The sequence below is a fragment of the Eumetopias jubatus genome, unplaced genomic scaffold (genome assembly GCF_037043125.1).
Source record: "Eumetopias jubatus isolate StellerSeaLion01/CBP00866 unplaced genomic scaffold, mEumJub1_p1.0 scaffold_6, whole genome shotgun sequence".
NCBI classification, from domain to species: Eukaryota; Metazoa; Chordata; class Mammalia; order Carnivora; family Otariidae; genus Eumetopias; species Eumetopias jubatus.
In genome coordinates this window covers 14,918,076-14,934,398 of record NW_028274812.1, presented here as the reverse complement: position 1 = coordinate 14,934,398, position 16,323 = coordinate 14,918,076, and the positions used below count along the sequence as shown (strand labels likewise).

General features: G+C 37.9%; 1 protein-coding gene across 1 annotated transcript in view; it reads right to left on the bottom strand.

Annotated features, from left to right (window-relative positions):
• Positions 1 to 16,323, bottom strand: part of SYNE1 (spectrin repeat containing nuclear envelope protein 1) — a 454,522-nt gene that overhangs the window by 176,965 nt on the left and 261,234 nt on the right. Inside the window, exons 70-75 of the mRNA XM_028103363.2 lie at positions 15,317 to 15,493; positions 12,785 to 12,931; positions 11,087 to 11,212; positions 9,363 to 9,539; positions 7,900 to 8,165; positions 4,181 to 6,341 (exon numbers count right to left, since the gene is read on the bottom strand). Of these exons, the coding sequence (XP_027959164.1) occupies positions 4,181 to 6,341; positions 7,900 to 8,165; positions 9,363 to 9,539; positions 11,087 to 11,212; positions 12,785 to 12,931; positions 15,317 to 15,493 (3,054 nt within the window). The remainder of the gene's footprint in view (positions 1 to 4,180; positions 6,342 to 7,899; positions 8,166 to 9,362; positions 9,540 to 11,086; positions 11,213 to 12,784; positions 12,932 to 15,316; positions 15,494 to 16,323) is intronic.

Sequence of the window (16,323 nt, the reverse complement as noted above, 5' to 3'; positions counted from 1 at the left end):
GAAGCTTTGTTCTCTCCCTTTTAAAAATAAATATATAATGCTTTGCAAAATATGGGAGGCTGAGTATTTACCAAAGTGAAATAATGCCTCCAACCAAAGTTGGTTGGAAGTGTAATGCCAGTGGGAATGCAAACTGGTAAAGCCACTATGGAAAGGAGTATGGAAGTTCTTAAAGAAATTAAAAATAGAACCACCATAGAATCTAGCAATCCCACTTCTGGGTATTTACCCAAAAGATAAATGAAATCATCTTGAAAAGATATCTGTACTCCTATATTATAGCAGCATTTTTCACTAGCCAAGGTATGGAAACAACCTAAGTGTTCATCCACAGATGAATGGTTAAAGAAAATGTAGTATACAAAAATAAAATGGATTAAATGTGATACCTAAAACATTAAAGTCCTAGAAAAAAACATAGGCAGTAATTTCTTTGACATTGGCCTTAGCAACATTTTTCTAGATGTCTCCTCAGGCAAAGGAAACAAAAAAATGAACTACTGGAACTGCACCGAAATGAAAATCTTTTGCAGAACAAAGGAAACCATCAATGAAACAAAAAGGTAACCTACTGAATGGAAGATATTCACAAATGATATATCCAATTGGGGGTTAATATCTGAAATATATAAAAAGAACTTCTACAACTCAATACCAAAACCACCACAAATAATCCAGTTAAAATGGGCAGAGGACCTGAATAGACATTTTTCCAAAGAACACATACAGATGGCAAATAGACACATGAAAAGATGCTCAACATCACTCTTCATCAGGGCAACAGAAATCAAAACCACAATGAGATATCCTCTTACACCTGTCAGAATGAAGAGCATCAAAATGACAAGAAATAACAAGTGTTGGCGAGAATGCAGAGAAAAAGGAACCCTCATGCCCTGTTGGTGGGAATGTAAACTGTGCAGCCACTGTGGAAAACAGTATGGAGGCTCCTCAACAAGTTAAAAAATAGAAATACCATATGATCCAGTAATTCCACTACTGGGTAATTACCCAGAGAAAATTAAAACACAGATTCAAAAGATATATGCACCCCTATGTTTATAGAAGCTTTATTTACAATAGCCAAGATATGGAAGCAACCCAAGTGTCCATCAAAAGATGAATGGATAAGGAAGCTGTGGTATATATACACAATGGAATACTACTCAGCCATAAAAACAAAGACGATCTTGCCATTTGTGACAACATGGATGTAGCTAGAGGGTATTATGCTAGGTGAGAGAATTCAGAAAAAGACAAACCATATGATTTCACTTATATGTAGAATATAAAAACAAAACAAGCAAATAAAAAGCAGAAATAGACCCACAAATACAGAGAACAAACTGATGGTGGCCAGAGGAGAGGTGGGGGGGGGAGGGCAAATGAGCGAAGGGGAGTGGGAGGTACAAACTTCGAGTTATGGAAGGAATAAGTCACAGGGATGAAAGGTACAGCTTAGGGACTACAGTCAGTGGTATTGTAATAGTGTTATATGTTGACAAATGGTAGCTACACTTATGGTGAGCACAGCATGACATATAGACTCGTCAAATCACTATGTCACATACCTGAAACTAATGTAATGTGTATCAACCATACTTCAATTAGAAAAAAAAAGAAAAGAAACTATGGTATATATGAATATTATTCAGTCTTAAAAAAGAAGGAAGTCCTGTCATTTGAGAAAATATGGTTGACCTGGAGGATATGATGCTAAGCAAAATAAGCCAGACACAGAGAGACAAATACCACAAGGTCTCACTTATAAATGGAATCTAAAGAAAAAAAAAAGTTGAAATCATAGAAATTAAACAGACTAGTGGTTCCCAGGGGGGCTAGGGGGAGATTGGTAAAATGGTACAATTTTTTAGTTTTAAACTGAATAAAGTCTGAGGATCGAATGTGTAACATGGTGACTATAGTTGATAACACTGTATTGTATAATTGAAATTTGCGAAGACATTAGAAATTAAATTTCAGGTTCTCACCTAAACAAAAAATGTGAGGTGATGGATGTATTAATTCACTCAATGGGGGAAATCTTTTCACAGTGTTTACATATATCAAACCATTACATTGTATGCTTTAAATATCTCAGAATTTTTATTTGTCAGTTAACCCTCAATAAAGATGGGTGTGGGAGGAAGGAAGTATAATAACACCAAACTTCCAAACTAGTCTAGTGTTCACCAGACTAAATAGCAATTTGTGGAAGTGAACTAGTAGTCCAAAAGTCTTGAATACAGACTAAAACAGAAAAGTTTAAGAATGGAAAGCTGACCCCATCAAGTGAAATCCATTCAAATGCAGAAGGAAAGGAAAGATTGTAAGTGGCCAGCAGTGACTGGACAAGACAAGTCGCTATTATGCAATCAGACGCAGAAAGTACGTGCAAGACTGGCACTTAATAAGGAAAGAATGCAGATGGCCAAGCAAAGAATCAGTGGTAGAGATGAGTAGTGCCCCTGGAACCACAACCTTCAGTTACTGGGGCCAAGACAGTCAATAAGACAATCAATCACAAGATGGCAGAAGTAGGGACACCTTAAAAGATTCAAGATTTTCGTTCAAAAATAAAAAAAATCAGCGGAAGCAAGCTAACAGGACAGATGTTTCTCAGGAATGAAAATTCCAGGTAACTTCTGTTCTGACAGAATTCTTCATTCCAGGCTAAATACTTTATGGCTATAGGGAAATTAAAAAAAAAAAATTAACAGTGACCTCGAATCAACCTGAAAAGGTAAAAGTAGTTTAAGAAGTCAGAACTTTAGCTGATGAAGTTTCTCAAGATTTTTCCCAAATATTAATATTATCAGTGTGAGGGGGCAGGTGGGAACCCCCGGGGAGCCTGTGGGGTTGAAAACAAATATTAAGATTAAAAATATTTATTATTTAGTGTTAACCTTAATCTATGTGGGGGAAAAAAAAGTTAAGTGATAGCTAAGATTCATTGGGGGTTACTTCTGTCTCCATCAGGTCCTATACTGAGAATATAAATCTAAGAAGGAAATATTACTATCCTTCCTCCACAGAGCAGAGGCTGAGATTTAAGGGATGGGAATCATTTTCCCAATATCAAATAACTGACATTAAAACCCAGGTGTGCCTTACTCCAAAGCTTTAGCTGCTATGTTATCCTAAGGAAAACTCTCTTTTACTTAAATGGCTTGTTGAAACGAATTCGGTTCAACTGGGATAGAACCGGGGACTGAGGACAGATGTGGAAAAAAAGAACCAAAGGATAAGTAAGTAAACTTCTGGGCGCTATTATATCTCTGAATTTTGAACACACAGAACTTGCAAGCCTCAGAGCAAGCTGCAATTAGGTTGTCAAACTGGGAAGTTCTGTGCACACTCTCATTTCTTTGTTATCCCCAAGTCAAGTCATGAGCGAATCTTGTAGTCTTGCTTCTGCTGTGCTGTGGGGGAGCAAGAGAAGATGAGGAAAGGATGAAGAGACGGGGCAACTGATGAGAGACCCCACAGGAAGTGTGGCTCGACCCCACAGGAAGTGTGGCTCAGCATCAGGTCAAGACTGCATCTTGTCCACAATGCCTCCTTTGGAGGCTCTCATCTAGCGCTCATCTTAGAAACGCCAGGCTTCAGATTGTTTAAAAAAGGCATCACTAATTATTCTTTGCTAGTTAATTTATTTTAGTATTAATGTACTCATGTGTGGTATTGATTATATTAGTGCTATCATGTATTATTTCTTCTAAAGGTGAGAGAAAACTGAGGTATTACCGTGTTATAACTAAGGACAAGTCGAAACGTGGACATGAGATTAATACTATGCATGTAAGCAATAAAGATACTAAAGATGATTCTATGTAGTATCAAAAAAGAAATATAGGGGTGCCTGGGTGGCTCAGTCAGTTAAGCGTTCGACTCTTGATTTCCACTCAGCTCATGATCTCAGGGTCATGAGATTGAGCCCTCAGTCAGGCTCTGCGTTGGGCATGGAATCTTTTTGAGATTCTCTCCCTCCCTCTCCCCCCTGCCCTTCCCCTGTCTCTCTCTCTCTCTTTCTGAAAAAAAAAAAAAAAAGAAGAAAGAAAAGAAAAGAAATATTGCATGAAGCAACTCTAACCAAATACAAAAACTAAGGAATTTCTCACGACTGTTTTACAAATAAGCAGAGCGGAAAAAAAGAAAAGAGAAGCCCTTGCATACCAACCTGTCTGGTGCGTAAAGCTTCCTGAACATCTCCATCTAGCTCTGAGAGCTCAGCAAGGGTGTGCTGTAAATCGGCAGAAATCAGCTCTTTGGCTTTTGTGAATTTCTCCTTCTCCTTGTTACTCAGGGCATTCATTATTCTCAGGCTGGACTGTACCTCTTCCTGATGAATTTGGATCTTTCTGATCTCCTCCTGGATGTCCTGTAGGCTCAGGTCCAGGCACTCCGGCCCACTTAGCTCTGCCTTCACGCTCCTCAGCCACTCCAGGGAGCGGCTCAGCTCTGTCTGGAAGTCTATACTCTGCACCATGCGGCTCTCACACTCTGTCACTGTCGTGCCAATGGCAGAAGTCAACAGTTTTAACTCCTCTTGCCAGGACTGGATCTGTTGCTTGGCTTTCTCATAAGCCAAAGGATCAAGGTGTGGAACCAGATCTTCAAGATGCACGGTCACTTGTTTGAGTACAATTCCTGAATCCTGAAGACTTCCTGCTAGGGAGTGATAAATTTTGAGCTTCTCCTCTGCAGGAAGGGTCTCCTCATTCACTTTGGACTGCTCTGTTTTCACAGCCTCTAGTTGTTTTTCTAGCTGCTGGCACATCTTTTCATGCTCTTGATAAGCACTGGTGGTATCTTCTAGTAAGCTAACCCTTTGTTCTGTTTGTCGCTTTAGCCTGTGGTACAAGGTGACAAGTTGCAACATCTTGTCTGGCTGCCAAGGCTGACCTGTGCTTCTAAAACTTTCTTTCTTCTGGTTTAGTTCATCCACTGCTTCCCCAAGGCCTGCCACCTCTCCCAAAAGGGCTCTGCAACCTTCCTGAAGAGAGAGAGCCTCTTCAACTCTCAGGTCAGCGGGGACTTTGCTCATCTTTAAGAACTGGTCTTCAAGTTCACTCAGAGACTGGACTGTCAATTCGATCAAGGAAGCATACTCTTTCCGAGTAAGAATTGCTTCTTGGACTTTATAGAACTTGTCTTTAGCCAATGCAACAATTACATTAAATTGCAGGGGCAGAGCATTTAGCTTTTCATTGAGGTAGGAATGATCAACTTCATTCAGCGATGGCAGTATGGCCTGCCCAGTTCTCTGTAGTGTAAGCAGGAGATTCTCGTATTCTGGAGATTGTTCGAGAATGTGTTGGTATTTGGCCAGTTGTGTATGAAGCTCAGGACTCTCATTCATTAGGTTGATTTCAGGAAATGTAATAATATCTGCTTGTTTTAGCCAGTGACAAGCCTTATCAAAATCTTCCTTAAAATGTTTCCTAGAAACTAAATTTTTCTCTAGTTCTTGTAGCCGATGGCTACACTTTTGTAAAACAGTGTCATAGACGCTCTGCAATTCCTGAAGCTTACCTAGTACTTCACTTTTTTCCTGCTCTGCGGCTCCTTTCATTAATTCACGACCCTGAGCCCAAAGTCCAGTGACCTCATTCTGGTAAGTCTTGAGGCTGGCTTGTGCACTCTTACATGTCTTAACTTGTTTGCTCACATCATCGGGTAACAGGCAGATGTGCTCACGGAACATTATCTTTCGCTCATGTTGCTGAATTTGGCTGGTTGCCTGGAATACTGCCATGAGGAACTGGGATTTCTCAGACAAGGCCTTGTTTAGGTACTTTCGTCTCTGGCCCACTAAGTCGCTGAGACAATTCACATGTCTCTGTGCATCAGAGAGTGCCTTCTGGATTATCTGCCGCTCATTTAGGCCAAGATCAGCCATCACCCTGTCTGCGTCCTTTATGAGTGATTTCAGGAGCATCTGTTTGGCCTCCAGTTCACTGCAAATGGCGAGGTGATCCATGAGGAGGTTCTGAGCCATATCTGGTGGGGGGCTCTGCTTCAGGGCCTCAGCAACGTTGGGCTGTTGTTCTTCTGCCCACTCCATCAGCTCCTGAAACCTGGACCGCACCACATTTAATTCCTCCATGTTGGTGACTGACACTTGGATTTTCCTTTTAACAAGGTCCTCGAGCTGAAACCAACGTTGTTCAAGGTGACTTGTCTGTTCTTTGACTAATTCTTTGTCATCTAAATTCAGATGTTCTATCATTTTTTGCTTTTGATCTTTCAGATCCTCAATAGCCTGCTTTCTCTCCTGCAGAGCTAGGGCTAACTTTTTCAAAGCTTCTAGATGGACAGCTGTACTCTCTGCATCGGATCTATAAATATATCAAAAGATATACAAATAAATTAGCTTTGGTTAATATCTATATATGTTCATACCATGTTAAATTACACTTCAACATTTTCTTAAAGTGGATGTTCTTAGCTTATGATAGCTCAATTCATGGTTTACTAAAGAGTATGATTATTATGGACCCATATATTTCTGTATCAGAATTTGAACCAAATAAGTTGCCTTGATGCTTCTCTGTGCTTCTTCTTCTGGCTAATGCTGCTCTCCCATCACATCAGACATGAACTTTTAGCTTCCTCCTCTGGCTCTTATCAAATGAGCAGGATCTGCATGTTAACAACATTCTTGGATGATTTGTGTAAACACTAAATATTGACAAGCACTGATCTACTGCATTCTTAAAGAAATTCATAAATCATTCACGAGCTACGTGCTCTCCTATGAGAAGTTCCAATAAACAAATAGCACTAGTTTATTCTGTAAGATATAACCAATGACTTTAACAGCCACTCATCTACGTACTGAGATATTTTTTGCTTATCACTAGAAATCTTTAAAAATAAGTGTGAAATGCAAAGAATTCTCAACCCTTCGACGATAAAACACGCATGAGAAAAAGGAATCTTGTAAGTCTCTTTCAATTGTAAAATGATCAGTTCTGAAGTAGGAGGAATAGGGTTGGGAGGCAGTATGATGAGATCTGTTTAAGCCTTATTAGGTCTAAGGTGTCTGTGGGTCAACCAGATGGAGATGCCTATTATAAACTCAAAATACGGGTTTTTGCTGATATTTACTGGATTTATCCCAAAGACTAGTAGATTGTTGAGCATCAAAGAAAAGTAAACAAATCAGAAAATAGTGCATCTCCTTTCAAAAACACCACTATAATTTAACTACATCTAGAATAATGTTTTCAGTTTTAATTTTTACAAATTAATAAATCTAGGCAGAAGAAGTATAGATTTTAACAATTATAGTGATCAGAAGTATAGAAAAAGATTTCCATATGATGACCTGGTATATGTGGCAGAAAAGGAAATCCTTTTCAAACAACAAGCTAAGAGGGCTTCAATTGCTACAAAATCACAAACGACACACATTAATTGAATTTGGATTGTTCACTAATTTCTAGAATTCCACAAGTACAAGACAATTTGACCGAATTATACAGAATGTACTACTTTACAGAACTGCCAAGATACCTACAGAATACATAGATTCAAGAAGGATTCATTTCATGAATTGATAGATGATAGTCCCATAACTGATAATTAAACAAAACTAGAAATACTCTTGGGATATTCTTTGAAGTAACAGTGTAACAGTCTTTGGAATATCCCTTAAGGTCATAGAGGAAAATGGTGCTGTTTTCAAACATTTTCCTTCTACTCACTGGTTAAATTAATACTGAGCAAAAAAAAAATCATGACTCTGTATCCATCTGACAACATTAGATTCTTAATAATATTTTATCAGTATTTATAACGATAGACAATAGATATTTAAAATTTTTGATTTTCCTAAAAATTAGGAAATTTATGGCTTAGCATTTTGGTGAGCCACTGGAGAACTGCTGTTACCTGGCTAAGTTATCCCATTCTGTAGTAAATTTTTCTAAGAACACTTCAACAACATTCATACAGTCATGGTAATCTCTTGTTCTCTGAAGATCTTCTTCCCTTTGCAAGCACAGATTGTTAGACTGAAGACACAGATCTAACCACTGGTCATTTAAGTGACTTATTTCCTTGTGTTCAGGAGACTCCTGCTTCTTGGTTAACTTATTCACCCTTTCTGTAATAGCGGTCACTGATGCCTGTTTGCACTGTAGCTTCTTAACAAAATCCTGAAGGATAACAACAACAACAAAATGAATGATGTGTAATAACCACCCCCCATCCAATAAATACAGAATGAGACATAGATATAATACTTCCAAACACTTCAAGTATCTGAAGAATGTATAATGAGTGGGTCATGAGGGACAAAGAGAAAGTCTAAAAACCATACCTCTTTATGAGTACAAATTTTCAGGTACATAAGAATCAAAGGATAACTGTGGTATTTTCCTTTACTATGTTACTTTGAAAAGTATAAAGAAAACTGATAAATATGAAACAATACTATAGTCATTAAGGAAAAAAAAAAGTACTATTTTTATCTTAAAGTGCAGTCCTGGTTTTCTAAGAATTTTTAAAGTTCATTGCTTTTGAGAAAAAAAATCTAATTTATCTCTTTTCTTCTTTCTGCATATGCAAACAATATTCCAGTAGAAAAAAATGCTCACAATCATGACAAACATAAATCTTAAATTTTGTTAAAAATCTGGTACAACTTCCAATCAAGTTAATACACTTTAGGTAATTTTCTATTACATTTAAGCTGTATATAAATATATAATATAAATTCTATTTTTATTACATTTAAAATTAATTATGTATATATTTTAAAGATTTTATTTATTTACTTGACACAGGCAGAGAGACAGCTAGAGAGGGAACACAAGCAGGGGGAGAGGGAGAGGGAGAAGCAGACTCCTGGCTGAGCAGGGAGTCTGATGTGGGGCTCGATTCCAGGACTCTGGGATCATGACCTGAGCCGAAGGCAGACGCCAAATGACTGAGCCACCCAGGCACCCCATAAAATTAATTATATATTAATACATACTTTATAGGTTAGATGGATTTAATTAATTGATACATTTACAGTCCTACAGCTTTAGCAATATTGTGATGAAAAGCTAGTAAAAAATAAGGCTTTGTGTTTGTTTAGTGGCGGCGTCTTCTGGCTCTATTGGCTAAACCACAACTGCTTTGTTCAGAAACAAACTACAGAGTGAATGTTCTTCAATCCAAGTAGCTAACTGGAGCTCCAAGAAAATATCTGAATGTTTACTTTCTCATCTGTCCTTTCCTGGCACCAAATGAAGGTTGTTCTGATTCTATCTCATTCCTTAAGTAGCTATACTAATGTTGAAGGACATTGGCTGCCACAAACCAGTTGTAGTCTCCTTTATCTCCTCTGGAGACCCATTAATTCCTACCTTCACTTGGGAAACCATGTTCTGTGCAATGTTGAGCTCCAGTTCTGAGTGCCTTCTCTTCATATTCTGTAGTTGCTGATCAGCATCCTGGAGGTAAATCCAAAGCTCAGCCTTCATGTGCTTGATCTCTCCCCAGCCCTGAGTTAAGTTCTGTGCCTGGGCAAGCCTTTGTTCAATCTTAAGAGAACACAGAGGCAAAATTTAGCAGCAATAGACAGAAACATTTAGGTTCAGTGAATCAGACATGTAATCCTTTAGGCTGTCCATGTACACAGGCCAACATACATGTACATGTGTGCATGTATATGCAAACATCACACACACGCGCACACACACACACACACACACACACACACTCTGTAATAAAGCCAAAATGAACTCTTTATTTGCTTGAAGAAAAGCAGATTTTCTTTTTATATTTATATTTTCTAAAGACTTTAAGTGTCTAAGACTTATGCCATGTGATTTCAATTAGTTGTGAAGTTCTAGAAGTTTTAACAATTTATTAGGTCAGAGCTGCCTTAGTGGTTTTTATATCGGGCATTTTAGGAGACACATCTGCTTGACTGACTCATGAATTTGGTCTTGGGGTTAACTAGAAAAGACTTATATTGTTCGCTATTGTGCATCTGTTGATAATTACAAAACACCAAGTAATGAATGCTTTGGATATATTTTTAGATCAGCTTCACTGGTTTTCAAAATCAGATAATTTATTTCAATAAATCACTTCTTTAGAAATACATATGAATTACATCATCTTTCATAAGGATTTAAAGAGAGATTTGCTTTGATAATAAAAGTAAGAAAAAACCACATTATTTTTTTTTTTTAAAGATTTATTTATTTATTCATGAGAGACAGAGAGACAGAGAGAGAGAGAGAGAGAGAGGCAGAGGGAGAAGCAGGCTCCCAAGGAGCAGGGAACCTGATGCGGGACTCGATCCCAGGACCCTGGGATCATGACCTGAGCCGAAGGCAGACGCTTAACCATCTGAGCCACCCAGGCGCCCAAAAACCACATTATTTTAATATCTACATTATTATTTAACTATTTGACTTCTTCAATACTTTTTTCCTTTATATCCCTTTACTGTTCTGTGAATATTCAAACAATTAAATATCAAAACCAAGTCTAAACCTAAATGTATTGCCTTGACAAAATTTAAGGCAGCGCTGGGGAACACTTGGCTTCTATGTTGCCATCTGCTGTGGGTGAGTAATGCGAACTCCTCACAACATTTTCCCATGGAGCCCAGACACAGCTTCAGAATCCTCAACACCACACTCAGTCACTGCCCATGGATTAGGAGGGTCTTGACGGATGGCACATTTTCTGCCATCCCTAATATAAAGCAAGAATCAGGAACCATTTTTATATTAAGTATTACCTAAAGAAAAAGTTGGGGGAAGAAAAAGAACAAAAATGTGAGTGGAAAAATCAGAAAAGAGGGGGAGAGAATGGTAATTAAGGGGAAAAGAGGAGAGGAAAGAGGCACTAATGATTGGCAGTCCCATGGAACAAAATGTTCCAATTCTGTGGCATTAGTACCAGTGTGCTTACTTTCTGTGACTTAGTTGAAACTCAAATATCTATTTATTATAATAGCTGTAGGAGCATCACAGGAAGAATAATCCAAGGAGATATTTTCTTTCGCATCTAACATCAGGCAAGAGGATATAATAAAACAGACAAATCCAATGCGATTTTTTTAACTTTTTACCATTTGCTCTGTTTGTTGAATGTCTTTTGCTGTGGTTTTCACTGAAGAGTTTGACAAGTCACACATGGAGCAGAGGAGATCTAAGTAAGTCCTTGCCTGTTCCTGCAAAGCTCTGAAGTGTTTGACCTGAAAAAAAAAAAACCAAACTTGTCAGACTAAAAGAGAAACATGCTATATTTAGACAGCAAATATTTGTACCATTTGTAGTATTTTGTTGACATTTCAAAAATAACCTTGCTATGCTCAATATTTTCACCCTTGTTATAAATGACACAGATTGGTGACTTGCAGGAAGGCATTCCTGGCAGGGATCCATTTGTCCAGCAGCTGCTTCTCAATGTAATTAGTCTGTATGGTCTAGGAAGGGGAACACCCAAGAAACTTCTGCAATCTTTCCAGATTCTCTGCTCTCATTCTAGCTTGTTTTCCATTTCAGAGAAAGGATCAGTAGCCTACCCTGGCCTGCTTTGTCACATGTTTTTGCATATTCTGGAGACAGAAAGGAAAAGGTCACTGTGCATTTGTAGACTTCAGTAGAGTTTGGTAAAAATGCAGATGGCTGGGCTCTTTTTCTCTGCAGAAAGTTCATACAGTGCTCTTCCCTTTTCATAACCCCAAGAAAGGCTGATACAGGTGGATCTTCATACACAGAAACACAGAGAGGTGTGTTTCTGTGAAGATACCCAGAGTGTGTGCAAGCTCTATGTTAGATCCTGGGTACAAAGAAGTAGCCCAAACAGAACCCTTGTTTCCATGGAGCTTGCATTCTTATGAGAAAGAAAGATAATATATAAACAAATAAACAAACATGCAATGCAATGTTTGGTAGTGATAAACACCATGTAGCAGAATAAAGGAAAGTGAATATGATGAAAGGCACTGTTACTTTGGGAAGAATGTACCTCCAAGACCTCTCTGAGGAACAGAATTGAATTCAGGGAAGGAGCAAATCATGTCATGGGGTGATAAAGGGGACAGCAGGTGCAAAGCCCTGAGGCTGGAGCAGAGTGACCCAGTAGGAGAAAAGATCAAAGAGGTAGGGCAGGGGGCAAACCATGGAAGACCTTACAGGGTAGTCGACCGTACATCCGAATTTGATGGGTTTATGCCTCTACGCCTTTTAAACCTTGGAACTATTGACATTTGAAGCCAAGTAAATCTTTGCTGGAGGGGCTGTCCTGATCATTGCTGGGTGCTCAGCAGTTTCCCTGGCTGATGCCAACAGCATCCCCACCACTCCCAGGGATGACAAACAAAACTGTCTTCAGACATTGCCAAATGTCCCATGGGGAACACAAACCATCCCTCCTTTCTGTTTACAAATCATGTACATTGTGGTATAACGTTTGAATTTTTTCATAACTTTCAGAAGTAAGTATACTTAGAATCATCACTTTACATATGGAACCACCGAGACTCAGAGAAATTAAGTGACATACCCATGGTCACCCTGCTGAGTAGTTACTAGAGTTGATATCTTGGCCACAGTGCCCATGCTCTTTCTATTCTACCAGGCTGACCATCAGTATCAGGTCCATCTTCCTAGCTAGAACATGAACTTTACTAGAGTCAAGCTCCGACCTTATGTATACTTTTATGCACTCAGGAGCCGGCACACAATCTGGCACATAAGTACTTAATACAATTTCACTGAACGAATCAATCACAGTATAACATAAACTTTCAGGAGTCTACTACCTGCTTCATGGCTTCTGCCCTGCTAAGAGGTGGATGCTGGCTTGGCTTTAGATCTGGCTGGACTGCACAGAGCCAGGCCTGGCACTGCTGCAGAGTGTCCTGTCGGCTAACGTGCTTCTGAAGTTCATGTTCCAAACTCTGGTACACCTGAGACAAAACAATCATGCTGTGGTTATGAGAATGTTCAAAAAATCTCTGCCGATCTCTATAAAAATCACATGGACAAGTTCATGAATTTTCCCTGCAGGACTCCCCGGTACCATATACATATCTAAGGAGTTTGCATAAGTTCCAAAATGTTGCAAAGCTCAGTGGCCATCTTCAATTTATAATTTCTCAACCCCCACGTTGTAATATAATACCCTGACTGGGGGAAGAGAATGTAGGCGGGGTTAATGTAACTGTAGAAATGTATTAGAATACAAGACATCTTTGAAGTAAATTGTCAAACATAAATCAGAGGTTTTGCAGTCCCCACCCACCCCCATGGTATAATAACTGCACTTTTTGTTGAAGCTAGAAACTAAACATAAAGATAAAATACCATATCATGAAAAGGTAACTGATATTTCTCTAACTGAAATGCTTCTGTTTTAAGAATATGGTCAAGGGCGCCTGGGTGGCTCAGTTGGTTAAGTGACTGCCTTCGGCTCAGGTCATGATCCCAGGGTCCTGGGATCGAGCCCCACATCGGGCTCCCTGCTCGGCGGGAAGCCTGCTTCTCCCTCTCCCACTCCCCTCGCTTGTGTTCCCTCTCTTTCTCTGTCTCTCTCTGTCAATTAAATAAATAAAATCTTTTAAAAAAAATTAAAAAAATAAAAAAAAAGAATATGGTCAAATTGGAACTAAACTACCACATAAGGAAAGGGATAGTTGGATGCCCTCATTTCATTTTAGGAGCTATGTTCCAGGACAACAATGATCCAGAATAATGCAAACATTTTCTAGTATGCCGATTCAATTAATTAATCCTCAACCAGCCAACCAATTTCCATTTTATCCATAGACATATCGAGAACCTATATGTGTCTCCCTGAAATCAAGGTGAAATATATCTATAATGTTTTTCTGAGCAAACTATTCTATTTAAAAAAAGAAGAAAGAAAAAAGAAGGAAATTAAGTTAGTCCGGCTTTTTATTAAGACAAGTGAAACAATAACTGAATTCTGCTTTTCTCTGTCATCTATTAAACTCATCATCTTCATCTGATATTGGCACTGTCTCTTATTTATTCTTATTCTAGCAGAACTAAAAAGAAAAAAGGTGTTTTGTTCTCTTTATCATTTTTACACACTTCTATTATGAGGTTCTGATTATGTTCTTAGAGTTTCATTTGCTTTTTAAAAATTTATTTTTAAGCTATGTGTTTGTCTTTTGAACATTTACCAAATTTTTTTTTCAATTTGTGAAATCCTTAATGTGTGCTTGCTACAGTCAGTGTTCAAAATAATCTCTGTTGGAGAAGGGCACTAAGCAGCTCACCAGAAAGCTCCATGCTGTTTTATTTTGCTTCACTCCCTTTTCCCCTCGGTGTCCTCATCCGCAATTATCTATTAGATTTACTTTGTCCCTCTTTCTTCTTAACTTTTTTTCCTTTTTTTAAAATTTAAATTCAATTAATTATAGTATATTATTGGTTTCAGAGGTAGAGGTCAGTGATTCATCAGTATTATGTAACACCCAGTGCTCATTCCATGTGCCCTCCTTAATGCCCATCACCCAGCTACCCCATCCCCCATCCCCCCTCCCCTGTTCCTTTTTCTTAACTTTTTGAAGGTGAATTTTTCAAGTCTGGGAAGTCAACTAATATCACCCAGCATTTTTCTTTTTCCAATCATGATGAAGACAGAGCATTCTTCCTATGTCACATGTACATCTCCAGTTCTTACTGGCTAGCCCAGACAAAAATACATGGACTTTTTGCAAAGCCACTTAAGAATTCCAAAATAATAAAAAACAATTCACTTATTTTACCTAATTTTTGTTAGAAGAGTGATTCGTACTCATCTTAGACTTATTTCTATAACATTAAGAATTCCATTTTAATGGAAGTACACCCATTAAGTTATAACTAAAATTTGGTACTAACTCCATCCGATTTCTATATGAACTCATAAAAATACTGAATTGGAGTAGAACCTAGGCAGCATAGAGTTAGACAGAAAATCATTATTGTGAAAGTTACAGAATAAGCCTACTTTGGTGCTGGAGAATAAATGGCCAATTAGAAGCATTGATAGTGTGCAAATAAAAGCAAAACGAAATTTTTAAAAATTTTCATAATCAATCTATGAAATAAAGGGGTTGGGTAAAACTGAGTGTGTGAAACTCACCACTTGATCATATCAATCAAATGTATGATAGTTCTGTGTCCACACGGAGCCTATGAAACCTATCCTCTTATTTCCTGTCTGGACATACAACAAAACTAACCTAGAAGCTGAAGATCAAAGCTATTTTTTTAAAACCTCTAGATTGTACAGACTTTCTCCTTAGTTCATCATCATTCTAGAATGTTCCAGGTGTACTCACCCTCTGAGCTGTACTGCAGATAGCTGAGTAACTATCTTTTGTGCCCTGCAGATGAGCGTGCACATTTTGTTTTAGTTTTGCTTGAAGGTGGTCTGCACACTGGCTGATCAAATTGTCACCTTTAATTTTAAGATTGTTCAAGCGGTCTTCAAAACCAGCAATTTCTTCCATCATTGCCTGCAAAAGTGAAAGAAATACAGAGTTCTCATAATTCCATTTTCAGTTTTTAAATGACCAATTTATCAAAGTTTAAAATCAATAATTTCACTATTTAATGATGTTTTTGAACGAGTTTTGCAATTTGTCTTAGTTACCATATTAACAAACAAACAAAAAATGTATGTTTTCAGGGATACTTGAATGGGAAGGGTTAATGAGTTTAATGGAATAAGATATATAAGGATGATGCAGTAACCACTAAGACTAGAGTGAATTTATGGCTGATCTCAGTTATAGTTAGAGATATATGTTCCATGGCATTATTATCAGCAAAAAAGATGTTCACACATTTTTCAGCTCTATAAATTATAATTCTGGTATAATTTATACCTAAAATAGTCTAATTACTATTTAATCCAATTTAATAATATCTATCTAATAATACAATATCTGGTTGATATAATAATTTAATATCTAATTAGTAATTTGTTTATATCACATCTAACTTATATTGAATAGTATTTATACTAATAAAAATAATATTTACCATGCACCATTTATTAAGCACCTGGTATAGTCCAGGAACTATATATATATCCTGATAAATGTATATTATTATCCTCACTTTACAGATAAGGAGACTGAAGGACAGGGAGGTTATATAATGTGCTCAAGGTCATACAGCTGGTAAATGGCAGAGTCCCAGCCTCTGGACCTGGGGCTGTCTGACTCCAGCTTGTCACACCACTACCCCACATGTGTTCTCTAGTGAGCACTCTCCATAGACCACTTAGGGCAGGGAATCAACTTTTTCAAATCAGGCTTTAATTTCCTTAATGCTATAAAAT